Raw genomic sequence first — 10,001 nt, 5'->3', positions numbered from 1 at the left:
AGGGTCTGGCGAGGTTAGGATGCCGTTGAGAAGAGCAGCGAGACGGCACTCTGAGGAATCCAGGCGTGTCAGACCGAGACTTGTTATCTGGAAAAGTTAAGTCAGCTGCTCCTCAGAGATCAGTGGTTTTATTCCTGGACAATGTTTTCCACTTTTGCAAATCTATATCTGACCTGCTGAGGAAATCGTTTGGTGAAATGAATCCAGAGAGCAGAGAAAATGCTTCATTACTTTAAATAGCAGCACTAAGCCCATTATAGCCTCCGAATCGTCTCTTCTTGGAGTTTGCTAATGCTTCCAACTTAGTCATTTGGAGCTCAAGAGTATGATTTTATATGCCTTGTCTGATATCCTCATCTACTGCAGAATGTATAATTTTCTCTATGTTTTGGACTATATGCTACAAAAATTTAAAACACAAGATCCTATCCATATATTTCATTATTATTAAACCAACGTTGGGCAGTGTTTTATGATACTTTCTTCATCATCTTCTGGAATTCTTCTGTGGATCTAATAGAATAAAGATCTCTTCAACCCAGTTCTACTGAATCTGTATTTCTCTGTTCAAATAAAGGGGAGCCAAGCAAAAGCATTTGTCTTCTTCCCTTCCTGAGATTCAAGAAGGAAAAGAAATCACCTGTAGGTGTTACTGAGAATATGGGCTTGTTCCAACACCTCATTCTTTCTTTGCTTGCTCCATGACTTACAGATCTGGGCTTTGCCTAGTGAGGCTTTTGGAGTTCAAAGCTCAGCATGTTTGTTGTTGTGTTGTTTTCGCTAGCTCTGTCTTTCTCAAATGGTCTTGGGTTCTCCTGATACTAATTAATTGGCATATGATGTAGTCTGGGCACAACCAGATATGCTTTGTTCCTTGTAAGTCATCAGTAAGTATATATGTTCACTGTTCTTTATCTCAGTGTATCAAGAATCCTTTCATGGGGCCAGCCCAGTGGCACAGTGGTTAAGTTCGCATGTTCCGCTTCTCGGCGGCCCGGGGTTCTCCGGTTTGGATCCCGGGTGCAGACATGGCACCGCTTGGCACACCATGCTGTGGTAGGCGTCCCACATATAAAGTAGAAGAAGATGGGCACGGATGTTAGCTCAGGGCCAGTCTTCCTCAGCAAAAAGAGGAGGATTGGCAGCAGTTAGCTCAGGGCTAATCTTCCTCAAAAAAAAAAAAAAGAATCCTTTCAGTTTCATTCTTGTGTTTTGAGATTAAGGCTAAGTTACTTGACAGAATTTGAGACTCTCAGTTTTAAAATGTATGTTTCTTGACTGTAGTACAAGTCTCTATTGTGAGATACACTATGATTGGGTAGAAAGGAAATCAAGAGACCTGGGCCTAAAATTAGCTTTGCCACCTGCTCATGGTGGACTATTAGGCAAGTCTCTTATTCTGTCTGTACCTCAGGTTCTTCAATGGAAAAATAGAAATAATCATGCCCCCTCAGAATTTTTAAATCAAAGGATGCAACGTGAAATTGTTTTTAGGTTGTGCAGTGCTGTGTACGGGCAGCCGTCCACGGTCTTAATGCAGGAACTCTGAGATAGAAGGAAGTGCTGTTGTGGCTAATAGTAGAAGCTTTGGAGTCAGACTGACCTGGATTTAGCTTTCAACTCTGCTACTCATAGCCCTTTGTCCTGGGCAGGTGTCTTGCTCAGTTACCTTCTCTTTAAATAGAAAAATTTCTCACGGGTCGGTATGAAGATTAAGTAACCTAATTATATATTAAAGTACTCAGCGCAGTGTGTGAGTCTAGTATATGGTGGTCTGGATGATGGTTGTGATGGTGATTATAAGAAATCATCAGGTTTGAAATCACCAATTAGAGTTTGGCTCAGTGTTTCTTAACTAAGGAGATAACAGCTGTGGGAAATAGTCATGGAAATCATGATCAATTTCATTCTGCGTATCTTGGCCCCCTAAAGTCACTTATTCCAGGCTGTATTTTTTTGTAGGATCCCTCAGAGAAGTGGTTCTGTCTCTCCTCTAAATTGAATAGCATTATCTCAGCTCTTCTGGGAAAGCTTGTTTATAAGACTTCTCCCTGCTTCCTGAATGCCCGTAGGGAAATTGGATTAAAAGATTTTGTTGATCTAGGAAAGTACTGATATATTAAGCTTTGCTGTGCCTGTTTATGACCATAAGCTGATACTTCTGAGGATGAAAAGGGGAACAAACAAGCTGAGGAATAAAAGAAAGGAAATAATTTCTCATTTCTCTTCTTTCTAACAGCAGCACAACTAAAGATTTAGTAAAACGAAATGTCCTTGTAAAACAAGTTCCCCCAGTTTTGCCTTCTCTGTGCCTTCCAGAGCCAAACTGGTCAGGTCCCTTCTGAAGCAAATAGCATTTCCCCTTGCAAGTGAGGAGCCCTCTTCCTAGCATTATGGCCCTTCCTGTCTCTCTCTGCAAAATCACTTATGCTGTAATTCTCACTCCTTTAGGAATGTCTAAATAATTCTTTCAACTAGAACCTTATGGGAAAGACGCAACACATTGTAGTGGCGTATCAGGCTCTAGATTGCATGTGGCAGAACGCCAGCATCCAGGATAGCTGACTGCTATTGGACCTAACAATAGGCAATAGCACTATCAAGATGAATAAATCATACTAGCATCCAAGATGAATTCTGAATTCCATTTCTTCGGGGAAGCATTTCGTCTTTGCAGTTACTTCTCTAAAATCAGTGCTGGATCCTGCCCCCAAAACCCATACCCCAACTGTTGACATTAAGAGCGGGAATCTTGAAAGGCTTGAGTTTTCATCAGTCAAGTTAAGGGCGGCCTGAATTTAGCAGAAGGCCGTGCAGAAGGATGCCAGGGGATTCCCACTATAACACTCAGGTTACCCTTTTGAAATAAAGCACCATGGATGACTTTAGTTGAAGGTCAGACAGTGGAAATCCTTAACCTTTGTTCCACTCTTAGTTCTCAGATGATACATCTGCTTAGAAAATAGTTATGGGAACATCAGAGGAAAAGCATTTCCCCTTCAGCATTCAGCTTCTCAAGCAGTGTGTCCAGTTTGGAGAACTGCCCCTTCAGGGCTTCAATGAAGAGAAGTACAATATTCCATCTAGTGGTCAAAGAAGGAAAGATAAAAAGTTTCCAGGAAGAGGTTTGTGGGGCAAAGTGACAGAACAGTGGCTTTTCAGCAGGTATCTTTTCCAGAACATGATAGAACCTAGCCTTGGTGGTGGTGGTGCTTTTTGAGTATGCCTGTACAAACAAAGAATCTGGGGCACCATCCTTACAAAGCCATTCGGCAGAATTCTGTTCTCACAGAGAACAACTATCACGATGGCAGGTTGTGAACAGTTTATCTGAAGGGAGGCCCTCTTGCGTTCCCACCCTCATGGAAGAAGAAAGGAAACAAACCATTCATGCCTAAACTTGTTTGTCTTGTGCCTAAGTTTGTGAATATGTGAGTTTGAGAAAGACAAGCTTGTAATGTGAACTTTAAGAAGGAAGGAGAGTTAGTCTAACAAAGGATCAAAAACAAACATTCTTCAGCGAGGTGATGAGGAAACGGACAAAGTGCTGTTTGTGTTCCCAGCATCTGCACCCTCCACGCCCTTGCTCTTAGAGAAAGCTGACCAGATTGACTTCCCGGGAATTTCTCAGGGTGCAGATAATGTTTTGTTGGCACAGTGCCCACTTCCTGATTAGAATCATCTAACCAACCTCCCAGAATTCTCAACCCAGGAATTTCTTGAGGTGCAGGTAATAATTAGTTGGCCCAGTGTCCACAGTGGTAGTGACGTCTTCTTGATTGGAATCCTCTAACTACCCTCTCAGTACTCTCAACCAAAGGGCCTACTGTCAGTCCTCTTTACTGCTCCTTAGCACCTCCTCTCCCCGGTTCTGGAGAAGAGCCATAAAGTAATAATACAGTTCCCGTTTCCTACAACTCTAACTGCCACTGCCACTGCTACCTTGACCAGGGCCTGCTTTCTAGACAGTAATTAGGGTGTCCCCTTGGTCAGAGCCTCCCTCTTTGTGTGCTCCCTTCTCCATTGTCCCACCTGCAGTTTTGTAGCATCCCTCTATGGGCTGTCAAAGAAGAAGACACAGAGAGCCTGGCCATTTCCACACCTGCCCTTTATTGGACCCATCTGGTAGGCTGACTCGGGGCCCTTCACGCTTTTCAGACACCGTCCATACAGGTTTAGGAAGGTGCCATCATTCTGTGAAGGCCCAGAGCCCACCGAAGTCTTGGAGCCTGGAGTTGAATCACCAACCTGAAGGTTTGGGGATGGAAAGGAAACAGGCAGACTGGAGAGGCAAGGCTCTTCAATGAAGGAGACTGATTCCAAGGGACAGCTTAGGTCAGCCGTGTCTCCTGAAGGCACACCAAATCCTAAGGAAAGATGCTCAAGGGATGGATGGAGTAGATCTGTGTGCTGAGCAGCTTGTGCCTATATGGCAACTTTGAGGAGGCGCTTGATGTCAGGCTCAATGTTGATGGTGGGGAAGGTGCGGCTGTAGCGTCGGAAGGGCTCCCCCTCTGGCCCAATAAGGAACTTCTCAAAGTTCCAGGACACATCTGAGCGGCACACCGGGCTCCAAATGATGAACTTGGGATCGGTCATAAGGGAAAGTGGGTCATCATAAGGGTAGGGGAGCTTGTCCTTCAGGTAGGCGAAGACAGGATGCTGGTTCTGACCATTCACTTCACACTTTTGGACAAGGGTAAAGGTGGGCTGGAATCCACCCCCAGGGCGGACATACTTGAGACTGTTCAGGATCTCCTCATTCTGACAGTTCTCCTGGGGGAGGAAAAAGACAAAGAGCATGGAAAAGGGAAGGAGGCAATGAGAGGTCCACAACATGCAAATTTCTCACCCTCCTATACTCCCTTCCTAGGATCATTCTTTTCTATGTAACTTTTTTTTCCTCTCTTCTTTCTCTTTTTTCCTTTGCATTGTCTTACTCTTGCCTTGGAGTTTTCCCTCTCATGGCTATTGTTTGATGGTTTGCTAGGCCGTTTCAGAAAGTTCTTGCCATTCCTAGCTTGGCGGTTCTTATACGGAAAGATTTCGCACTTTTGGGGTGATGCTTCCCTCTCCAGTCCACCCTGAGCGAGTCTTAGGGCATCTGTCTGAAGCTTCAAGGAACGTTGACTGGGGGCACTAGAAAGAAGGGCTAACGAGACTCAGGTCATACTGCCTAGAACCCTCCTTCTACTTCCCTACACACCTAAACACACACATACTCACACCCCCTGCCACCACCTTCCTTTTCTCTCTGCCCTGGTTTTGCCTCTGTTGCTTCTAATTACATGTAAGTATTGAGTGTAGCTTTGCCTCTGCCCTACTCAGTTCTTCAAACTAAGGGTGAAATTGAGGCCTAGAGGAATGGGATTTATAGCTTCTTGCTTTCATCTTGCCTTGTCCTAGATTTGAAGCGCAGGTAGAAGGAAGCTTTGATGAAGGAAGACCCCATCCAAGGAAGTCTGGTTTTCAGATGCCAGAAAGGCAAAATAAGTTAGAGATATCACTGAATGTACTCTAAATGGAATCATTAAGTGACCAACAGAAATGAATAAAATAGGGTAGAGGGGTTAGGGTTCTGCAATAGGCCAGGGGAAGGGGAAGTTAAGGAAATAAGTGCTTGAAGGCTGAAGGTTGTGAATGTGTAATTATCATTCCTTTCACTTCTGGACTGCTATCCCAAGACTCTGGCTCCGCATACTCATTCACTCTACTCAGCTGTGAATGCTTTAGTTCTGAACCCGTTACCTATCTTTCCCTTCCCGCTGCCACCCTTGTCCTATCCTCACTTGGCATTCCCTACCCTGACAACCCTAAAAGGCCCGTGGAAACCCTATTTTCCATTTCTTCCCCCTAGTCTAAGAGTCAGATATCTGCCTCCGGGAGAAAGTTTCTGCCTCTGATCTACTAGAACCAATTAGTATAGTCAGTTCCAGGCCATGATGACATCTTGAGCCCAGAGTTGACCTCTGTTAGACTTCTTATCTGTCTCTTTTTTTTTTAATGAGGTCAAATTGGTTTATAACATTGTGTAATTTCAGGTAGACATTATTACTTATCAGCTTCTGTGTAGAATTTATCGTGCTCACCACCAATAGTCTAGTTTTTATCCATCACCATATGTATGTGCCCTTTAGACTTATCTCTTAATGCAAATGGCTGGCTGGCCACTGGCAGGTTATGGTTTCCCTCCAGCAACTAGCTAACCTGAAATGATGGTGTAAGACTGCCAGGGCCAGAAAGATACCGCTAAAGAAGTTTCCCTCTTTCTTTCTCTCCTGCCCTGACCAAGCCAAGAAACAGACTGAGACAGGGAGGGAACAGTGAGAGCAATAAGGTTTGGGCTCAGGTCTGTCACAGCTAATGCCACTTCAGCCTTCCTGCTTATATCTCTGCTAATCTCTTCCTTGCCTTCATGCCACTGTGAAGTGAACTAAGGGGATTATAATTAGAGGGTTCACTTGAGGACATTCTGCCTGCTTGTGCTATTAAAATAATAAGTGAAAACAGAAGAATCCCTAAAAGATAACTTGAGATGTGTGGGCTGAAGATCTTTAACAAGCTGACCCATCAGTCAGAGACAGAGAGGTCCGTGTGATGCCCAGGAGAGACACATGCGTGTTGCAAACCCTTAGCTTTCCCCCAGATTCACTCTCCACTTGGCTGATTTAAAACAAATGAACAAAATCCTTCAATCTAAATAATAAAGTTGCTTGCATTTGCATATTACTTTATATTTTTCAAGTTGCTTTTGTATATTTTATTCTCTGAACCTCACAATAATCCTATGAGATAAGTAGTTTTATCCCCAATTTACAGATGAGGACACTCAAACAGAAAAATTGAGTGACTCTTCCTGGGGCGCAGAGCCGTTAAACAGCAGAACCAAGTCTCGCTAGAACTAAGGTCTCCTGAGTCAGTTCAGTCCTAGTTTGATTCTTGATCTTCTATTTCTTCCACTCATTGATTCAACAAATATTTAATGAGCGCCTTCTATACCCCAGGCACTGTGGACACAGGGGAGAGAAAAACAGACCTGGTACCAGCCGTCATGGAGTATAGCGGAAAGACAATAAACAATAAAAGCCCACACCCTCAGTGTTTAGTCACAGTTAGAATCATGCATACTTCTCCTTGGTATTCACATCTACCTAAAGACCTAGATTAACAAAACATACCCTGTGATTCCAGACACTCCAACACACAGTCACTCTCCCACTCCCGACCTTAGCCTACTAGTGCTACAGCGACCCAACTCCTTGGGTACAATACAAGGGATCCCTCACCTGATGTCCAAATTGGTTGCACGGGAAGCCGAGAACCACCAGGCGCCTGGGAAAGCGGCACTGCAGCTCGTTGAGCTGGGTGAAGTCCCGGGTAGTTGTGCCTCAGAGCGAGGCCACATTCTCAATCAGCACCGCCCTGCCTCGGAATGTATTGAAATCTATCTTCTCCCCATCCAGGCTGATAGCACTAAGGTCGTAGAAGGACTTAGCAATGTAAGCCATGGTGGAAGTGCAGAGTGAGCGCCAGAGTGGGGTGAGCCCACTGAGGGCCTATTAAAGGGGTGGGAAGGAAGGAGGAGCCTGGAAGGACAGGAAGGATCTCACAATGAGGCTTTGAGCATCGCCAGGATGACTTAGCAAAAACGGTCACCCACCTGTAAGCTGTTTGAACAAGGAAGCTGCTGCTCCTATTTACAGACTCTGAACAAAGCCACCTCCCTGCCCCACCCTCCTGGCAACCTGGGAAGGGCCAATTTGATAGCTATGAACAGAGGTGAATAATTCACTACTTGCAGGAAACCAGAGCCCCAAAGGTCAAATAGGGAGGAAAAAAGGGAGGGAGAGATACAGGATTGACTCCTCCTTGCCTCAGCAAGTTGTTTTCACTTGGCACAGACATTTATTGAGTGCCTGCTGAGTGCCAAGCTCTGCACTGTACAATTGAGAGGTCAGGTCTGCTGAGATCTGAAAGCGGAGGGGGAGAATTGGGGCACATGTCCCTTGACTCAGTCTACAACTGAAATACACATATTACTGTTTTCATTTTTCTCTTTGTTGCTTTCCACAAGCACAAAATCAAAGGAACCATTAGGAGGACAGTGTGTGATTTTCTAGCAATAATGGTTTCAGTGTCTCAGCTTGCACCAGGCTGAAGGGATGAAGTTTGTCTTGAAAAGTCCTCAAGTGAGTGATGTTACTTGTCCTGGAGAGCGCATCCGCCCTTGCCCCTGCACTGTACCATCTCCTCCTCTAGACCCCATACCTGCCCCCACACCGTCATAAGGGTGCAGTCAGGAGGAGTCATAGAGCTGTGGGTAAGCTCAGAGGGGATGGCCCACACCTACCTCCTCTCAGACAAAGGCTCAGTCCCAAAGACTTTCCAGAGGGGGTTGTGCCGGTCATTCCCCACAGGAGGAAGTGTGCAGGGACTCAAAGCTGCTATGGTTCTAAACCCAGTGAGGCCACTCGGGATGTTTTCAACAGGAGCCATGCAATGTGTCGCAGGACATCTGGGGACCTGCTAAGGGCTACAATGGGAGCACATCCCTGGAAGCCCACAGAACTAAAAAGACCTCATGCTTCACTTCATTCTTCCAAGCACCCACGAACTCAACAAATCCCTTTTTTTTTTTAAATGCCTGGATTTCTCCATCAGTAAAACTGGCAATTAGGCTTTACCTGGCTTTGGGACTGTAGGGTGAAATTTCAATAGCAATGCAAATGTTTACTAGAGAGTGTTTTCACAGGTACTGTCCATTGGGAACTGTCTCCTAGAATAAATAAGCAAGGCTGGGGAGCAACTGGTCTTGATAATCTAATTTGTTAAGAAGATGGAGGAACTACTCTCCAGGGAGTGCCCAGCTTTTCTGTCTTTTGCAGCCTGTTCCATGGCTGTTTATAGCACATGGGATCCCATATGTCTCAACTGGCTGCTCTCTGAAAACAAGCCTCCATCACCTAAGTGGGGATAGAATCTTTTGCCACTAGAAGAGGTGGCAGGAAATGCAGTGTGAAGTGTGTCCCCTGCTGAGGCTGGATGGAGTTCCTAGAAGCAGCCAATAAATGTGACTCTACCAAGCCAGAGTCAGAATAACTTGGCCCTGACAGTGGGCTAAGCTGTACCATGAACTTGCCAGACTTACCTGCATAGCTGGAGCTTCCCCGGTGCTCTCTGGACTTCCTATTGGCTGCCTCTATGGGCAGCGGGAGAGGCTACCCCTCTGCAGGAGACCATGGAAGTTCCTGAGCTGAGGAGTGGGCTTCCCTCTTTCTTAGGCGCAAACCATCCCTTCTCTCCAGGTGCAACCTAGGACCCTTGGAGTCACCCAGGTAGTCAACTTTCAAGATTGAATAAAATTGATGAGGCTTTAATAAAATACCTGTCTCCAACTTTACCTCAAACTGGTCCACTTTCCAGAAGCTATAACTTTGGACATGTACTAACAAGTGTGTGGTTCCCACAGCTTTTCACAGGGACAGTAGTTGTTCTGGAAACTGCACTGGCTTAGTAGGCAGAAAGCCTAGGTTGGTGGTTCTCAACTCTGGCTGCAAAATAAAATTGCATATACAGTTTTCTAAATAGGGATGGTAAAGCTTTGGCTTCCGAGATTCCAATTCAGTGGTTTCCAGCCATGACTCTGCTGTTACTTGGGGCCGTTAGGCACCTATTTCCTTATCTATTGAACTTGCATAATCACCCTCCTTATCTCACACAGATATGGTTAGGCTAGAGGAGATGAAGTATTACAAGTGCACTGTACAGTGGAAAGTGCAGGTTGAGATCTTAGGCTACTGTCCTGCCTTGTTTCACTCCTCCCTTCGTTCTAGCCTTACCTCCAAACATGCTCTGCCTCTTCCATCAACTCCATTCCCCAAAGTATAGTATGCAACAGCCCCAGACCCCCGAGATTCCAGTCTGCCTTGCTCCCCTGAGGTATCCAGTCACAGGGCTAGGAAGAACTTCCGAAAGGTTACTTCATCCCTCCTCGTGTCTTC

The 10,001-nt window shown here is 45.3% G+C and overlaps 1 protein-coding gene across 1 annotated transcript; it reads right to left on the bottom strand.

The window, feature by feature from the left end:
• Window positions 1-4,089: 4,089 nt before the first annotated feature.
• Window positions 4,090-7,626, bottom strand: LOC124233741 (glutathione peroxidase 2-like). The gene is made up of 2 exons (XM_046650903.1): window positions 7,287-7,626; window positions 4,090-4,776 (listed from the first exon to the last, which is right to left on the bottom strand). The coding sequence occupies exons 1-2, from the start codon at window positions 7,506-7,508 to the stop codon at window positions 4,426-4,428; spliced, it is 573 nt and encodes a 190-aa protein (XP_046506859.1). The 5' UTR covers window positions 7,509-7,626; the 3' UTR covers window positions 4,090-4,425.
• Between the last annotated feature and the right edge of the window lie 2,375 nt (window positions 7,627-10,001).

The sequence above is a fragment of the Equus quagga genome, unplaced genomic scaffold (genome assembly GCF_021613505.1).
Source record: "Equus quagga isolate Etosha38 unplaced genomic scaffold, UCLA_HA_Equagga_1.0 220_RagTag, whole genome shotgun sequence".
NCBI lineage: Eukaryota > Metazoa > Chordata > Mammalia > Perissodactyla > Equidae > Equus > Equus quagga.
The sequence above is the reverse complement of the archived record's forward strand: the minus strand, read 5'-3'. Positions and strand labels throughout refer to the sequence as shown.